This window comes from Prionailurus bengalensis, chromosome D4, assembly GCF_016509475.1.
Source record: "Prionailurus bengalensis isolate Pbe53 chromosome D4, Fcat_Pben_1.1_paternal_pri, whole genome shotgun sequence".
Taxonomy (NCBI): domain Eukaryota; kingdom Metazoa; phylum Chordata; class Mammalia; order Carnivora; family Felidae; genus Prionailurus; species Prionailurus bengalensis.
Window position 1 is genome coordinate 72,216,715 of NC_057359.1, and position 20,352 is coordinate 72,237,066.

The window sequence follows — 20,352 nt, forward strand, 5'->3', positions numbered from 1 at the left end:
CATAGATGAATGGATAAAGAAAATGTGCTTTAAAGAAAATATGTTTTATACACACACACACACACACACACAAATATTGTTCAACCTTAAAAAATAAGGAAATCCTGCTATTTGCAATATGAATGAACATTAAAGGACATTTTGCTAAGTGAAATAAACAAGGCAGAGAACAACAAATACTGCATGGTATGACTTATATGTTGAATCTAAAAAAAAAGTAGGACTCATGAAAACAGAGAGTAGAATGGTGGTTGCCATGGGGCTGGGCTGTGGGGAAATAGGGAGAGACTGGTAAAACAGACAAACTTCCAGAATAAGGTGTGAGGATCTGATGTATAACATGGTAACTATCATTGATAATACTGTAGTGTATAACTGAAATTCGCTAAAAGAATAGAACCTAAGTGTGTTCTTACCAAAAAAGAAGAAGAAGAAGAAGAAGAAGAAGAAGAAGAAGAAGAAGAAGAAGAAAGTGAATATGTGAAGTGATGGATGTGTTAATTCAATGAATGGGAATCTTTCACAATGTATATGTATGTTAAGTTACCACATTGTACACTTTAAATATATTACAATTTTTATTTATTAATTATACTTCAATAAAGCTGGAAAAATATATGGGTGGTTGATGAAGCCAGAGACTGATGCTTTTTATTATAAACTTTGAATAACTATTTGCCTCTCTAAACTAAATGCATGTGCAACTTTCTTAAAAAATTAAAAATAAAGTGATCTTTACTCTGAAAACTATAGAACATTTATGAATGAAACTGAAGAGGACACAAAGAAATGGGAAAGAATTCCATGCTCGTGGACTGGAAGAAAAAACATTGTTAAAATATCTATACTACCCAAAGCAATCTACACACTTAATGCAATCTCTATCAAAATACCACCAGCATTTTTCACAGTGCTAGAACAAACAATCCTAAAATTTGTATGGAACCATCAAAGACCCCAAATGCCAAAGCAATTCTGAAAAAGAAAAGCAAACCTGGAGGCATCGCAGTTCCAGACTTCAAGCTATATTACAAAGCTGCAGTAATCAAGACAGTAGGGTATCAGCACAAAAACAGACACATAGATCAATGGAACAAAATAGAAAACTCAGAAATAGACCCACAACTATACGGTCAACTCATCTTTGACAAAGCAGGAAAGAATATCCAATGGAAAAAAGACAGTCTCTTCAAAATGGTGTTGGGAAAACTGGATAGCAACATGCAGAAGAATGAAACTGGGCCACTTTCTTACACTACACACAAAAATAAATTCAAATGGATGAAAGACCTAAATGTGAGACAGGAAATCATCAAAATCCTAGAGGAGAACACAGGCAACAACCTCTTTGACCTCGGTTGGAGCAACTTCTTCTTAGACATGCCACCAGAGGCAAAGGAAACAAAAGCAAGAATGAACTATTGGGACTTCATCAAGATAAAAATCTTCTGCACAGCAAAGGAAACAACAAAACTAAAAGCCAGCCTACAGAATGGGAGAACATATTTTCAAATGACATATCTGATAAAGGATGAGTCTCCAAAATCTATAGAGAACTTATCAAACTCAACACCTGAAAAACAAATAATCCAATTAAGAAATGGGCAGAAGACATGAATAGACATTTTTCCAAAGAAGACATCCAGATGGCTAACAGACACATGAAAAGATGCTCAATATCACTTATCATCAGGGAAATACAAATCAAAACCACAATGAGATATCACCTTACACCCTATCAAAATGGTTAAAATTAACAATACAGAAAACAACAGATACTGGCAAGGATGCAGAGAAAGGAGAACCCTTTTACACTGTTGGTGGGAATGCAAACAGGTGCAGCCACTCTGGAGAACAGTATGGAGGTTCCTCAAAAAGTTAAAAATAGAACTACCTTATAATTCAGCAATTGCAGTACTAGGTATTTACCTAAAGGAGACAAAAATACAGATTGAAAGGGGTACACACACCCTGATGTTTATAGCAGCATTATCAAAAACAAATTATGGAAAGAGCCCAAATGTCCATCAACTGATGAATGGACAAAGAAGATGTGGTTTATATATACAGTGGAATATCATTCAGCCATCAGAAAGAATGAAATTTCACCATTTGCAATGATGTGGATGGTGCTAGAGGATATTATGTTAAGCGAAATAAGTCAGAGAGAGAAAGCTACCATATGATTTCACTCACATGTGGAATTTAGGAAACAAAATTGCTGAACATATGGGTAGGGAAAAAGAAAAGAGAGAGAGAGGGAAGCAAACCATAAGAGACTCTTAACAATAGAGAACAAACTGAAGGTTGATGGAGGGAGGTGGATGGGGGATGAGATAAATGGGTGATGGGTATTAAAGAGGACACTTGTTATGATGAATCACCAAATTCTACTCCTGAAACCAATATTAAACTAGAATTTAAATAAAAACGTAGAAATTTTTAAATTAAATTATATTACATTAAATTAAAAATAAAACTACATTTACATTTGATTATATATTACTGGGATGTCTAAAAGGATATGCATAAAATTATTACATTTACTGACAAATAACATGTGAATGTTGTAGCAAAATTACTACATATCAACAAACCAACAAACAATAAAAGAAAATTACCCACTGTTTTTGTCTTAAAGAAATATATGTTTTGAAATCAACTTATAATTTAGTAATTAATGACATACTTTTAAGAGAATTTACAGTAGCAACTGAATTTCAAAGCATAATGCATTCCTTTTGATTTAAACATTGAGACCAAAGTATCTATAAATCTGGCAGCAATCAATATAGCTGCAAAGAAAATAAATAAAATTGCAAATGTAAATTTATAAAATGATGTCTAATGACATAAGACCCCAAAGGCAATATAGGATATATATTTAGGAAACCCAAGCATATTTCTTAAAATTTTTTTAATGTTTACTTATTTTTGAGAGAGAGAGAGAGACAGCCCAAACAGGGGAGGGGCAGAGACAGAGAGGGAGATACAGAATCTGAAGCCAGCTCCAGACTCTGAGCTGGCATAGAGCCCAACACTGGGCTCAAACCCATGAACCATGAGAGCATGACCTGAGCCAAAGTCGGACACTTAACCGAGGCACTCAGGCACCCGACCCAAGCATATTTTCATTCAGTGAATAGTAGTTAAAGAAGCTTCTGACTCTAGTTGATGGTAGATATTATGAAGTTTGCCAATAACAGCTTCTGGTTTTCCACATTAATAATAATAGCTATGTTTGTGTATCTGTTATTTTTATACACCATCTCTTTACATGTACATATATATTAGTTGATCCCTATATTTCTATTATTTTTTTTAATTTTATTTTTTTATTTTTAGAGACAGAGAGTGCACAAGCAGTAAGGAGGGGAAGAGGGAGAGAGAGAATCTTACGCAGGATCCACACTCAGCGTGAAGCCAAATACACAGCTCTATCTCACAACCCTGAAATCATGACCTGAGCTGAAATCAAGAATAAGGTGTTCAGTCGACTGAGCCACCCAGGTACCCCTGAATCCCCACATTTTTATAAGAAAATTAGAAGAATTAAAAGAAATTATAGAAGAAAATTGAAAACCATAATTTTTAATAACCGTCCCCAAATTGCACCACTTTTTAAGAGTAGATTCAGACTATGATCAAATCCTCTGACTCCAAATTCAGATTATTCCTAATACATCATTCTCTCAAGTTTAGTCTTTAATGAAATTTCTTACTCTCTTTCATCTCAAACTATAAGAGGGATTTAACTCTATATCATCACACACCTGTTTGCCAACATTAAAAATCTTATACACAATTTATGTATTTGCATAAAAACAGTAGTAAAAGGACCAAATTATTATATATTATTTATCTGTTAGGTTATTGTAGCTCAAGCTATAGCATACCTTAAACTTTAAGTCTTTTTATTTTAAAAGGGAATAGGCTGTTCCACATACAAGAAAAGTAGTTCTCAGCAAGTTGGAAGAATTCAACACCTTTTAGGAAGATGAAAATTTGAAATATAATTTGGATAAAATGTACTTTAATTATTATTTATGGTAAGTTTGTAAAAACTAGGTGAATTTCCTGATCTAATACTGCAACTATTCCATCTCTACTTTGAATTATAGTTTCACATAAATTAGATGAGACAGAAAATCTTTAGTATATTTTGGAAAATAAAATACAGCCATCATTTAATAATCTACTACTTTAAAGTTATACCAGGTTGCTGTGTCATCAGATCCTTGCACAGATGCTAATATCATTGTAGTAATATGATGTGAACACACTATGATCAAGTCCCTGATGCTATTTTGAGGCCCAGCACACATAAACTCCAAAAACAACCAAATTCACAAAAAGGGGATGAAGATGAAAGACAAGTATTTCCATAATGTGGCAAAGCTTGGAATTATAATTTTGCAGGTGGATACCTTTAATAAAATAGAAAAATTAAAAATCCAATTAAAAAAATTCACCAAAATGAACAACTGTATGTTACTAAGATATGTTTTATAATGATAGAAATAACAAATGTTTTACCTTCATTCTGTGCTTGAAGTGCTGGATATTTTTCTAAACCGCTGACAAGTGTAAAGACTTCAGTGTAGTCCTCATGGGTGTATAAACTGGTTTCCTCTACTTCACTTTGGGAGTTTGGGTTTGAACTTGGAACAACTTCCTCAAATTCACAGTTAATCTGGGTCACCATTCCTGTGATTGTTTTTCTATGACAGTATAAAATTACTGATTTTATGTATGTCATTTTAAAGCATCTTTATTTAACAAATAGTATATGTTCATTGTAAAATTACAAAATTCCAACAGACACAGAGAAAAATTACCCATAGCCCCAATACTCAAGAGATTTAAAAAATTGTGTACTTTTTAAATTACTTTTGAATATTTTTACACAAAAGTGGATTCATGCACATATGAAACCTGCCTTTTCTGGTAAACAATAAAATATGAGTACATTTACATATCAATCAATGTACACTCACTTTATTTTTGAACACATGAACAGGATCCTATTGTATTGGTAAACCATAATTGACTCAAACAGTTCCCTATTATTGGCAATTTAAATTTGTTGTAATCATTTGCTATTATAATGCAAGGAATATCTTTATGCACTTGCCTAATTGTTTTCTCAAAATGTTTCCTAAAAACAGAAATGATGAGGTTAAAGGTATGCAGATTTGCCATGCATTGCCAAATTGCCATAGTGTTGGGTATTCAATGTCTGCTTTTCCATATCACTATCCAACATTTTATATTCTGTTCTTCAAACTAGGAAGCTGATCTCCATGACCAAACTAAACTCTCTTGCCCTCTGGCTTCTGGTTGGGTTCAGCCAATAGGAAGCCAATAGGAAGCATTGGCAGGAGATCAAAGGTGGGAAGAGAGGTCTGGATATTCTTCTTCCCAAATCCTTCTCTTCTGGGCCAGTTTCAAAGTGGCTGCATTCTTCTACCAATGGTTACATCTCTTGTCAGACAGCCCCTCTCCTATAACTAGCTGCAGTTCTTACTGGGTTGATTACTGCTCAGTCCTTTTGCTGCTTCAAGCTTAGAGTGTTAACAACTTCCTGCAGTTGCTTAATCTGGGCACATTTTTTGTCTCCCTTGACTTTGCCCATACTTTGCCTGTTTGCTGATTCATCCAGGTATATCTGTCACTGTCTGTAACATTGGGATATTTGGACTTATGAGAGATTTTTAAAATAATGTTTATTTAGTTTTGAGAGAGAGAGAAAGAAAGAGAGAGAGAGAAAGCATGATTGGGGGAGGAAGGAGGGGGGGCAGACAGAGGATCCAAAGCAGGATCTGCACTGACAGCAGCAAGCCTGATGCAGGGCTTGAACTCACAAGCTGTGAGATCATGACCTGAGCTGAAGCTGGACACTTAACCAACTGAGCCACCCAGGTGCCCCCTTATAAGAGGTCTTTTTAATGAATTTTCTAACAAATAAATATATTATTGGCTACACAGTCTAATACACCTTTTAGCTATATATTCTAATATACCTTTTTCTCCCTGATATCCTAAACTATTTTAGTCTCACTGATTCCCTACACAGACTGAGAGAACCAAAATCAATATAACTCCCCAATGTAACTGGAGAAAAATGAATATGCCATATCTTCAAATCACATACAGAAAATTCTCTAAAGTTTCTCCTTTACTCTTTAAGATAATGCAAGGTACAAGAAAAAAATTTTCAACTCACCCAGGTCCATATTACTCATAAGACCATTGATTCCTATGTGAATCTTTATACACTTAAGTTTAGCACTTATATCACAGTTATCCTTTTGGTTTTAAATATTACTGGTAGGGTGAGCACTTTGTAATAATCCTTGGTAGTACCGTTTTGAGAAAACCCAGAGAAATCTCTTTCCCTAGATATAAATGTTCTATGAAGAAAAGTATTTCCTGGATCTCCTCCTACCTCCTTGTCCAATATTATCTATTCTTTGCTCACTGGTGTCTCCTCCTCTGCCTAACCTGTAGATACTGGTATTTCCCAGGCTTCCAATCTAGATGGTGTTTGCTGTCTTTCCATATCATGGTACTTGGGTAAATTCATCCACTCCAATTCACTAATTCCTTAATCTAAAAGAAATATTTACTGAGTGTCTATAATGTGCTAACACCATTTTAGGCACTGAGAATGGAGTGGTAAAACAAAACAGTGTTCTTACCCTCATGAAGTTTACCTATTAGTAGGATGATAAACAAACAAACAAACAAATAACATAATGTCAGGTGGGGGAAAACTGTTATGAATAAAATATTAGGACTTCAAGTAACAGCCAGAGGGTTGGTAAGAGGTATATTTTAGAGAGGGTAGTTAATGAACAGCCAGCTGAGGAGCTGATAATTCCACAGCTACCTGGATAATCGTAGGGTACTCTGGGGAACAAGGTTGGCATATTCTAAGAAAAGCAGAAAGAACAGGGTGACTGGAACAGAATAAGGTTAGATACATAGGCAGGGACAAGATCATGTTGGACATTATAACATCTGGCAAGAACTTTGGATTTTACTCTACATGCAATGGCATATGGTCAGTAAGTTATAACATGATCTGATTTGTGTCTTAAAAAAAAAAATTCCAGGCAAAGTCCTAGAAGAAAAGAGGAGTAAATCCTCATGATTTGGATTAAGCAAAGCCTTCTCAGATATGATGCCAAAAGCCCAAGTGACAAAAGAAAAAATGGATAGATTGGACTTCATCAAAATAAAAAAAAAATGCGCTCCAAAGGATACCATCAAGAAAGCAAAAAGACAATCCACAGAAGAAAATATTTATAAATCATGTATCTGATAAGAGACTTGTATCTAGAATATATAACAAACCCTTAAAATTCAATTATAAAAAGACATATAAACCGACTAAAAAATGTGCAAAGAACTTGAATAAACATTTTCTCAAAGAAGATAAAGCCCAATAATTACATAAAAAGATGCTAAACATCATTAGCCATGAGGGAAATGCAAATCAAAGTACAATGACATACAATGAGCCACCCATTAGGATGGCTATAATCAGAAAGACAGCAAACAATAAGTGTTGGCAAGGATGTAAACAAATTGTGACCTTTATACACTGTGGGTAGACATGCAAAATGGTACAGTTGCTTGAAAAATTTGGCAATTCTTCAAACAGTTAAACACTGAGTTACCATGTGATCTAGCAATTCCACTATTAGAGAAATTAAATGATATGTATGCACAAAAACTCATCCACAGATCTTGATAGCAGCATTACTCATACTTGCCCAAAACTGAAAACAACCTAAATGTCTATCAACTAAAAATGGATAAATAAAATGTGCTATGTCCACACAATGGAATATTATTTGGCCCCCCAAAAAATGAAGTGTCAATACATGCTACAACACAGATGAACCTTGAAAACATTTTGCTATGTGAAAGAAGCCAGCACAAAAGATCCCATATTGTATGTGTCATATTGTGTTTTATTTAAAAAAAATTTTTTTTACATTTATTCATTTTTGAGAGACAGAGAGAGACAGAGCACAAGTGGAGGAGGGGCAGAGAGAGAGGGAGACACAGAATCCAAAGCAGGCTCCAGGCTCTGAGCTGTCAGCACAGAGCCTGATGTGGGGTTCGAACCCACAAGCCATGAGATCATGACCTGAGCCGAAGTCAGATGCCTAACCGACTGAGCCATCCAGGTGCCCCATATTGTGTTTTATAATAAGAAATGTGTATTTTGTCTTCATCTCTATTTATGGCAAGGAACTCCTAAGGCCTTTGGAATTTCCTAAGTATTGAAAGTGATAAAGGTATATTTGGTTATGTTAATGAGGTGACTTTTGGAAAACTGCCTGTTGCCCAGAGAACCAATCATGTGATCAGAGGGCTAGAATTTCAGACCCATCCCTCTGCTCTCCAGGGAGGAGACAAGGGTTGGAGGTTGAATCAATCGCCAATGATCTACAATTTAATCAAACGTGTGTGTAATGAAGCCTTCATAGGAAACCAAAAAGATGGGGTTCAAAGAGCTTCTGGATTAGCGACCACATGGAAATGCTGGGAGAGTGGTGTGGTGGTAGAGGGGATGCAGTATCCTTTTGTTCCACTCATTGACTCCTACGTTTAGTTCTTGTCAGTATAATCCAAGCTGGTTGCTGTAGGCAGTCATTACATCTCTATTCCAGCATTGGGAAGGAGAAAAGTGAAGGAGAAAAACATGGCTGCTTCCTTTCAAGGACATTCCCCAGAGCTTGAATAAGCCTCTTTTGCTTAATATTCCATTGGGAAGAACTTAGTCACATGGCTATGTTTAGCTACAGAGAAGCCAAGAAATGTAAATGTGATTCTAGGTGGTGCCACAGGTCCACCTTCTTTGTCATGGACTCTATCTTGGTGCTGCAAAATGAATGTAAGGTCAGGTATGGTGAGGTGTCCATTCTTTCAGGGCCTCCCATTTCTCTCATACATGAATCTTGTTTGAATCAAAGTAGCCAGATCACTGCCTTTATTGGAACTTACTGTATATTCTTGATATGCTTTCAAATATGCTGTTTCCTTTGGTTGAAATACTTTCTCTCTAGTTATTTTCTCCTTCAATGTCCAGCTCAAGCCCAGTTCCTACTTCTTTGTGAAGCTGATCTCTCCTGCTTATAAATGCACAGCCCTACCAATCTAACTCATAGGGTGAAGAGATCTTAGAGATCATCTTGTTTCTTGTTACTTAAAGTAGGTTCTTGGGCCAGCAGCATTAGCACACCTAGGAGCACATTAGAAGTGCAGAATCTCAGGCCCCAACACAGACCAATTGAATCAGGATCTCCATTTTTAATAAGATCCTCAGGTGATTCATATGCACATTAAAGTTTGAGAAGCACTGCTCCAGCATCATTATAATGACAAAGAGAATGAGGGTCACAGAGAGACAAGAACTTGTCAAAGTAAGTAGTACTTGACTTTGACGTTTCAAATCAAGACTTGAAATCCACATCTTTTGGATTTCATGGAGCAGAGCTCTTTTAACTACATCTTCCTGCTTCCTCACAGCTCAGTTTAGTCATGCAATACATACCTTGTGTTGGCCTTAGGCCTTGTGATAGACTATATGATAGTCATATTATCATTTAATCCTTACAAGGTTAATTTTTGTTATAATTAATTTATAATTTTTAATTATAAATAATGTTTATATATTATCTTCCTAATCTGACTTTTAAATTCCTAGATGATAGAAATGGTATTTGGGGGGCACCTGGTGGCTCTGTCAGTTGAACATCCAACTCTTGATTTCAGCTCAGGTCATGATTCCAGAGTTGTGGGATCAAACCCCATGTCTGGCTCTATGCTAGGCATGGAGCTTGCTTGGGATTCTCTCTGTCTCTCTCTCTGCCTCTTTCCCCAGCTCACACACTCTTTCTCTCTCTCTCTCAAAAAAAAATGGGCTTCTCAGGATTTTGAGTCTGGACACATTTAAACAGGTAATTTGTTTCTTTCCAGCACAACTAAGGACAACTTAAATTATTAAAAACCTGAAAACATGAATAATAACTATATCCTTCCTAGGTCAGCACTCTTTTTTTTTTAAGTTTATTTGTTTATTTTGAGAAAGAGAGAGAGAGAAAACACATGCATGCACGTACATGAGCAGGGGAGGGACAGAGACAGAGGAAGAGAATCCCAGACAGGCTTTGCGCTGTCAGCAATGAGCCTGATGTGGAGTTCCATTTCATGAATCATTAGATCGTGACCTGAGCCAAAGTCAAGAGTCAGATGCTGGGATGAGCACTGGGTGTTGTACGTAAGTGATGAATCACAGGAATCTGCTCCTGAAGCTAAGACTACACTGTATATTTGCTAACTTAACAACAACAACAAAAATGTTTAACCAACTGAGCCACCCAGGTGCCCCTGATCAGCACTCTTTGTACAAAGTAAAGCAACAAACTCTTTACCTTTGCACTGGAATCTCTAATTTATGTCTATATTAATAATGTAGACTGGGTTAGATGTTCTTCCGTATATTATGTTCTGTGTTCCTACCTCTGTCATTATACTTCCCATATTGTATTGTAATTAGTTTATAAATCTCTACTCCCTAGTTTCTTGTGTTCTTTGAGAGCAGAGACTTGCATCACATAGGATGATATATAATAAATATTTGACGACTGAACTAAGTAATGTTTTGACAAAGTATGTTAGAAAATAGCCTTAAATCTGCATTATACTATAGGATAAAAGACTTACTTTATTTTATTATTTTTTAAAGTTTATTTATTTTTTTGAGAAAGAGAGAGAGAGAGAGAGGATGAGTAGGGTTGGGGCAGAGAGAAAGGGAGAGAGAGAATCCCAAGCAGGCTCCATGCTGTCAGCACAGAGCCCAACACAGGGCTCAATCTCATGAACTGTGAGATCATGACCTGAGCCAAAATCAAGAGTCAGTCACTTAACCAACTAAGCCACCCAGGTGCCCCCCAAAAACTGGTTTTAATATAAGGTGTTCTATAGACATTTTCTATAAGAAGTTTCCTTACTAATTAAAAGCATAATAACATATTTGCTTTATTTTCATGTGTCTTTTGTAACACAAATGCATAGAGAACAGTTAATATGTGAAATGAGAAGATAAAAAGAAGGTATAAGTCAGGGTGGAGGGGTGGCTCAGTCAGTTAAGAAACTGACTCTTGATTTTGGCTCAAGTCATGATCTCATGGTTCGTGAGTTCAAGCCCCATATTGGGCTCTGTGCTGTCACAGTGAGGAGCCTGCTTGGGATCCCTCTTTCTCTCTCTCTCTCCCTCTCAAAATAAATAAACAAAAAAAAATTTTTCAAAGAGGGTATAAATCCCCCTTTGTGGTTCAGATTAGGGCTTTTTCTTCAGATAAAAGAATAAAATCTGTTAGGGTACAAAGGAAAGGATCTTCTCTCTTCAGGTGTCTGGAGAACTTAATGTTTATCTCCTAGATGTAAAGGGAGATTGAGGTTAAGGACACATACTTCTCAAGAAAATCCTCCACAAAGAGACTTGCTTTCCATTGATCCAAGACTGAGAGATCTGTCACTCCCGGCACTGAAACAGCTGAAGCTAGAAAGCAGAATGGTAAATATTAGCTTCTAGAATTTTCTTTTACACTTAATACAAGGAAGCTAAATATGAATCTTTTATATCATGGTGTTATCTTTCTTTGTTCACAAATGTAATTTTTCCCAAAATTATACCAGATTCCAGATATTTAAATAATCATTCTCATTATTACAACTCACCCCCCAAAAAAATCCCTCAACTATAGTCAGAACAATACCACCTGCACATACCATCCTCATCTTTACAATCTCTCTTTTGCTCATACAGCCTTACCATCCTAGATATTCCTGTTCAACAACTTGTATTATTCCTCATAAAGCTTTTATTATTAACCATTTCAGCTCACTCTGATATATTCCCCTCGAAGGGCCATAATATTGTCAGTAGCACTCACTCTGGTACATAATCACAACAGCCATATTTTGAAATTTTAGGTGTCTATAGCTTGTCTCTCAAATTCGACCCTTGGTTTCCTAAAAGGATCATGTCATATACTAATGTCAGAGGAAGTGACTGAGTGAAGTTAAGAGTCAAAGGAGCTGCATTCTACCACCAATGTTACTTCTTACTAGTTATTATTTTAGACAAATTACTTAATGTCTGAGTTTGCATGTCATTAAAAAAAATATATGAAAGTGTAGTGGTCAAGAGTATAGGTTCTGGAGGCACCTGAGTGGTTCAGTTGGTTAAGCATCTGACTCTTGATTTCAGTTCAGGTCATGATCTCAAAGTTTGTGGGATCAAGCCCCGCCACTGGGCTCTGTGCTGACAGTGCACAGCCTGCTTGGGATTCTCTCTCTCCCTCTCTCTCTCTGCCTCTGCCCAGCTCTCTCTCTCTCAAAATAAATAAAAATAAACTTAAAAAGAAAAAAAATAGAGTACAGATTCTGGAATTATCCTGCCTAGATTTCAATACATGTATTGCTACTTATTAACTGTATGATCTTGGGTAAATCTCTTAACTGCTTTGTATCTTAGTGTCCTTATCTACAAATTAGAAATAATAATAATTGCCTTTTCATTGTGTTGTTGATTAAATGGGATGAAACATATAAACGTATCAGAACAATTCCTGACATACCAATAATATCGAATAAATAAATAATAATATCCAATAAATAATATCCATTAAATTTTGGCTGTTAATGTTATTGATATTTTTAAAAAGAGGAAAAGAAATAGGAATAAATGATAAACTAATTTTTTCCTTTTGTACTTTTAGAGAAGCAGTTTCATGAAAACTGTTTTTCTTCTTATTTCCAGTCTGATTGAGATTCATTCCATTTTTATAATATTCATCCTCCCTCATGTCCTCACTTCCTTTCTTACACACTTTAGTCTCGATAGCCAGTCCCATAACTACTCCCTTTAAAAGACTCTTGATTCCCTTGCCTCTTTTTCCCTTGTATTCACTCAGGAAAACCCCCACTCTCCACCTTGTGTACACACACTAGGACAGCTAAAAATTATTGGAAAAAAAGTCATCCAGTCATGCTGAATGAACTCATTTCAGATTATGACCAAAATTTCTTTTTTTTTAAGTTTTTAAAGTTTTCATTTATTTATTTTGAGGGAGAGAGAGATTGAGAGCACGCACAAGCAAGGGAGGGGCAGAGAGAAGGATAGACAAAATCCCAAGCAGGCTCCCAGCCATCAGCACAGATCCTGATGTGGGGCTCAAACCCACAAAATGTGAGATCATGACCTGAGCTGAGATCAAGAGTCAGAGGCTTAACTGACTGTGCCACCCATGACCATAAATTTCAAATAGGCATCCATCATTAACAGATGATAAAAGTATGCCTTCCTAATCAAACTGGCTTTCTCATTCTTTAAGACAATTATGTAACACTTTCATTTCTCAAAATTTTGATACTCATCCCCTACTTAGTCTCAGTCTATGGCCATGACTTCACATAGAAAACTGATACAGAGAAGAACTACCTCATCTTCTACCACCAATTCTACCATCTCATTGGACTAAGTACCTACAAACCCTGCCTTCCTATCTATCATAATGGAAGAAATATTCTGGCTTCTATATAATACCAACTCCTCCAACTGTGCTCTTGATACTATCCCCCTTTACTAAGCTACCCTTTTTCTTTCCTACATCATTAGTTTCTCTCTTTTTACCAAGATCATTTCCACTGGCAAACAAACATTTTATCGTCTCTTTCCTTATGACACATATTTTTTTTAATCACACATCTAAAAAAAAAAAAGAGAAGAAAAAAACCCTCTTTTTATTGCACTTCTCCTTCAGCTAGTGCCTCAGTTTTCTATTTTACTTCATAGCAAAATTCTTCAAAAGATTTGCCTATATTTACCACCTCACATCCCACTTCTCATTCTTGCTCAGCATATTCCAATCAGGCCTCCATACCAATATTCCAGTTAAACTACTCTTACCAAGGTCATTGATGACCTACATTTAGTCAAACTAATGGTCACTATCTTCATCTTACTTGATACTTTAACAGGAACCAGTACTTTTGACCACTTAATTTTGCTTGAAACTTTTTTTTTTTTTTTTTTAGAATTCCACAATAGCTGGCTTTTCTATCTCACTTGTCATCTAATCTAGTTTTGCCTTTTAACTGTTGGAATGTTCTGAGGCTCTGTCCTAGGCTCTCTGCGCTATATATACTCATGCTTTCAGTGACTTCATCCAGTTCCATAAATTTATGTATAATCTATATATGATTTATGATTACTCCAACCTGAAACTCTAGCTGTGCTCAAGATTAATATAACCAATTGCCTTCTTGATGCCTTCACTGAGATGCCTAAATAGGCATTTTGACCCAGCCAAAGCAGAGCTATTAACTCCAGCCACATTTTGGCTTCCCCACGAGCCTTTCCTTATCTTAGGAAACAGTACTACCATCCACCCACTTGCTCAGGTCAAAAACCTAGAGGAAACTCTTTATTGTTCTATTTTTTTCTTTAATCCTCTCACTGTTGGTTAGACTTCTAAAATAGTCTCAATTCAAACACTTCTCGCACCTCCATTACTATAAGCCTAGTTCAAGACACTATCATCTTTTACATAGAGGGTAGATTTACTAAGCAGTCTAGATTCTGAACCAATATGACAGCTTTCTGATTGATTCTACCATCCCTATTCTTGCCTTTCCATACTCCAAACAACCAGAATGATCTTTCTAAAGCATAAATCAGGTTATGTCACTCCCTTTTTAAAAACTGGAAATGATTTACCACATTAGCCATAATATAAACAAATAAACTCCATATTATAGCCTACAACATCTTACATCTTTCAAAAGCTGCCTACCTCTCAGATATCCCTTTTAATTAACTTGTCACAATGGCCTAATTTTCTGGTTATTACACACATCAAGTTTATTCCTGAGTCAGGAACTTTGCCTTTGCTTGAAAGCCTTCTCTCCCATATCTTTTTATGGTTGTTGCCCTCTCATCATTCAGAACTCCACTCAACTGTTTGCCCCCTTCCCTAACTATCCTAGGAAATAGTGCTCCCTACCAAATTTCGTATCACATTACACTATTGTGTCTTCTCTACACATTTATTAATACCAGACATTAGTGTATATATTTAATTGTTTTATTGCTGCATCCTTCTTACCAGTCTGAAAACCCACGAAAGGAAGGAATTATTTTTGTCTTATTAGCCACTGTCCTTAGCACCCAAAAAACAGTGCCTGGTCCATAATACATGCTGAATAAATGTTGTTAACTGACTTGACTCCTCTATGGAAGGCTTCCTCTTTCTTAAATCCATGACATGATAAGAGCAAAAAATAACATTTTGTACACAAACATTTAAAAGTAGGTTTATACATAAGAGACTCTTATATATGGAGAACAAACAGAGGGTTACTGGAGGGGTTCTGGGAGGGGGGATGGGCTAAATGGGTAAGGGGCATTAAGGAATCTATCCCTAAAATCACTGTTGCACTATAAGCTAACTAACTTGAATGTAAATTAAATTTAAAAAAAATAGAAAAAAATAGTTTTATATTCAATGTATCATTACATTTTAAAGTAGCCCTCCTACAGTTAAGCAAGACCTTATTATATAATACAATAAGTGTTTATAAGGCTAGAATATTTAAAGATTTCATCACTTACATATTTTTTATTTGTTCTATTCATATCTAGTATAAGCTTCCCAATTCCCTACTTTGTCACCTAAATTGTCATAAAAATGTTAATTTGTAACCTTCTTGGAATTCTGATATGAATAAATGCAATGCATTTTTATTTTATAAGGAAAGCACTGTATTTTCTTAATAATTTACTGTGCTAAACTCTAAAATCATTTTTAAAATAGATTTTTGAGAAATAAAAATAAAACATACCTCTCATCCATGGCCTCCTATACTTATTATCAATAACTCCTGCATAATAATTTCCATCTTGATATAAACATGAAGGGACTCGAAGCAACAAAGCATCTCTGCAAAACTTCTTTCTAACTATATTCTATGTAAGAAAGATTATAAAATCTTTTAATATGTTTATCAGATTTAACTATCAGTGTTCAGAATATTAAAATTCTCTATTCTTTTCAATTTATATTATTTTTATTTAAAAGCAATACCTGCTCATTATAAAATATCAAATAACACAGAAACACATAACTGAGACAGTCAAGGTCCCTAGCAATATCAGTTATACTTTGGCATATTTTCCACAAAATTCTCTTAGTAGGTTAGGCTAAAATTTGTGTGTGAGTGTGTGTGTGTGTGTGTGTGTGTGTGTGTGGTATGTTGGACAAAAATGAGACCACATCATTTATACAGTATGCCACTTAGCAATGTGCTTTTTTCTCACTTAGCAGTACAATATAGCTGTCTTAATTTGATTTTCTATGTCTACAAATTATTAAACTTGTGACAACCAGCAAATATGTCTCTATCTTTAAAAAAAATATCAATAAACAAAAAGTATTTCTTCAACCCTGTGGTCTACAGTGTGCCTTGGAAAAATGCCCTGCTATTCTCAGGTTATCAAAATTCTATTTATCTTTCAAGGCCCATCTAAAGCAATATCTCCTCTATGAAGCTTTTCCTCAGTGACTCTCAACCTCCCACAGAATTCATTATTCTTTTAATTAGGACAAATGATAGTTTTTTGCATCACTTCCCAAGAGTTTGCTGAAGGTGTTATACATATTAAATAAGAGGCCTTGATCACCCAAAACTAAATGGAAAGATGAGTTAAAGTAATTTAAATAAAATGCAGACCATGGCACAAAAACAGACACATAGACCAATGGAATAGAATAGAAACCCCAGAACTAGACCCACAAACGTATGGCCAACTCATCTTTGACAAAGCAGGAAAGAACATCCAATGGAAAAAAGACAGCCTCTTTAACAAATGGTGCTGGGAGAACTGGACAGCGACATGCAGAAGGTTGAAACTAGACCACTTTCTCACACCATTCACAAAAATAAACTCAAAATGGATAAAGGACCTAAATGTGAGACAGAAAACCATCAAAACCTTAGAGGAGAAAGCAGGAAAAGACCTCTCTGACCTCAGCCGTAGCAATCTCTTACTCGACACATCCCCAAAGGCAAGGGAATTAAAAGCAAAAGTGAATTACTGGGACCTTATGAAGATAAAAAGCTTCTGCACAGCAAAGGAAACAGCCAACAAAACTAAAAGGCAACCAACGGAATGGGAAAAGATATTCGCAAATGACATATCGAACAAAGGGCTAGTATCCAAAATCTATAAAGAGCTCACCAAACTCCACACCCGAAAAACAAATAACCCAGTGAAGAAATGGGCAGAAAACATGAATAGACACTTCTCTAAAGAAGACATCCGGATGGCCAACAGGCACATGAAAAGATGTTCAGCGTCGCTCCTTATCAGGGAAATACAAATCAAAACCACACTCAGGTATCACCTCACGCCAGTCAGAGTGGCCAAAATGAACAAATCAGGAGACTATAGATGCTGGAGAGGATGTGGAGAAACGGGAACCCTCTTGCACTGTTGGTGGGAATGCAAATTGGTGCAGCCGCTCTGGAAAGCAGTGTGGAGGTTCCTCAGAAAATTAAAAATAGACCTACCCTATGACCCAGCAATAGCACTGCTAGGAATTTATCCAAGGGATACAGGAGTACTGATGCATAGGGCCACTTGTACCCCAATGTTCATAGCAGCACTCTCAACAATAGCCAAATTATGGAAAGAGCCTAAATGTCCATCAACTGATGAATGGATAAAGAAGATGTGGTTTATATACACAATGGAATATTACGTGGCAATGAGAAAAAATGAAATATGGCCTTTTGTAGCAACGTGGATGGAACTGGAGAGTGTGATGCTAAGTGAAATAAGCCATACAGAGAAAGACAGATACCATATGGTTTCACTCTTATGTGGATCCTGAGAAACTTAACAGGAACCCATGGGGGAGGGGAAGGAAAAAAAAAAAGAGGTTAGAATGGGAGAGAGCCAAAGCATAAGAGACTGTTAAAAACTGAGAACAAACTGAGGGTTGATGGGGGGTGGGAGGGAGGAGAGGGTGGGTGATGGGTATTGAGGAGGGCACCTTTTGGGATGAGCACTGGGTGTTGTATGGAAACCAATTTGTCAATAAATTTCATAAAAAAAAAAATAAAAATAAATAAATAAATAAATAAATAAATAAAATGCAGACCAAAGATGCATTGTAAAAAAACCAAAAAGCTTGATTTATACTTTGTCCAAAAAAAATGAAATAAAGTTATAAAAATTAAATTTTATATCTAAACAAAATGTTGTTTATAATTAGCTTATAATCATAATTGCTTTTTTGTCAGAATTTTCCCATAAGCTATATTATATGACATGCATGATATTAGTCATTACTTTACCTTTGATCATAAAGAAGATATTTTTTAAAAATATTTAAGCAAAATATTCCCAAGGCATCTCTGACTCCTTTAATATTCAAACGATTGTCTTCCTCTTATCTGTAACTAATCTAATATTGCAAGATCTTCATTTGACAATAGCTTTACCTGTTATTTAAGTGGTGCCTCAACACTGTTTTCATGAACTTTACAAAATCCTACAACTTTTTCAAGATTTGCCATTGATTAGTATCATATTTGTACTATACCATGGAGTGCGATCCACCAGGAAGAAACTAAGATACCATAAACAAGGATAAATTCTGAGGATGTTTGAATACAGACTAATTTTGAAGTGGCCAATATATTTATAAATATATTTGTTTAACAATGACTTCTGATTCCCTACCATGTATATGTTATAACAACACATTTACCTCCCTCAGTTATCAAAAAAATAAAACTTGAAAATGTCCAAATATCTCTTTTTTCCTATAAAACGTTAACAGTTTTAATTACATTGGAGTAATTTCTTTTCCTGGTAATGAGGTCAAGATTATAAAGAAAATCAAAATATCGCTAGTCAATTAAGATCATAAGAACAATGAATTGTCGTATGATGACTATTCCATTTAGTTTCTTAACAATGCGCTGGACTTAAATCTCAGCTTTGTATAAGCTATTTAAGTTCTCTAGGCATCAATTTCTTAACCTGTAAAATTCTAAAACCTATGTAATCCTGGCATCTAGCTCTTTGACTAGTTAGATGGTCAAATGACATAATCCAAGAAAAGAGCAAAGTATCTGTCCCACAGTTAAGTGGTCAACACACGCTGTTACTGTTATTTTCTCATAAAGATAACTAGGGCTGCTTTCCCTCCATTCTTTTCAAGAAAGATCACTCAAGAACGTTCATAAAAGGAAACCAAATTTGCCAAGAGTTTCTATTTTCTTCTGCTGACAGCTTCAAATTCAGTTACATTGTCAATAATTTCTTTCCAAAAGTGGTATTTTAAAGGTATATTAAAAGTGGGAAGCGGGGCACCTGGGTGGCTCAGTTGGTTGAGCGTCCGACTTCGGCTCAGGTCATGATCTCACGGTTTGTGAGTTCAAGCCCCGCATCAGGCTCTGTGCTGACAGCTCAGAGCCTGGAGCCTGCTTCTGCTTCTGTGTCTCCCTCTCTCTTTGCCCCTAACCCACTCGCATTCTGTCTCTGTCTCTCTCAAAAATAAATAAACATTAAAAAAATTTTTTTTTTAAAAAGTGGGAAGAAATTTTAAATCTCAAAGTAATTAGAATAAGGATTAATCTAAGGACTACTATAAAATTATCATAATCATGTAATAAATGCACTTTTTATATCATAATTCTTAGTAGTCAGTGATCCAGTAACACTCTACCTCATATAAATAGTCTATTGCACAATATTTGAATGTTGAAAACATATCTTCTTTCTCTGAAAGTCATACAAATTTCAGTATCTGGAAATAAAAAAATTAATATTAAATGTTGGTAAAATAGCAAAGCAAGGAGTAGAAAACCATTCTTAATCACAAAACTGTGGTTCATTCATTTTATTTTATTTTTAATGTTTATTTATTTTTGAGAGAGAGAGAGCACAAGCAAGGGAGGGACAGAGAGAGAGAGGGAGACACAGAATCCAAAGCAGGCTCCAGGCTCTGAGCTGTCAGCACAGAACCTGATGCAGGGCTCGAACCCATAAACCGTGAAATCATGACCTGAGCCAAAGTTGAATGCTTAACTACTGAACCACCCAGGTGCCCCTGGTTCATTCATTTTTAAAAAGATGCTGAATTATATTAAAAAAAAAAGTTAACTCTAAAAATAACATTTATTACTATGATCTAAATCTAATATGAAAATAACATGTTGATATAAAATTGTTCATATATTTTTCATATATGTTCA

At 35.5% G+C, this 20,352-nt stretch overlaps 1 protein-coding gene across 1 annotated transcript in view; it reads right to left on the minus strand.

Annotated features, from left to right (window-relative positions):
* The window catches only part of SHOC1 (shortage in chiasmata 1), an 83,586-nt gene extending 63,703 nt beyond the window's left edge, over positions 1-19,883 (minus strand). The window contains 4 exon segments of the mRNA XM_043566687.1: positions 4,537-4,721; positions 11,494-11,581; positions 15,928-16,051; positions 19,824-19,883. Of these exon segments, the coding sequence (XP_043422622.1) occupies positions 4,537-4,721; positions 11,494-11,581; positions 15,928-16,051; positions 19,824-19,868 (442 nt within the window). The 5' untranslated portion in view covers positions 19,869-19,883.
* Between the last annotated feature and the right edge of the window lie 469 nt (positions 19,884-20,352).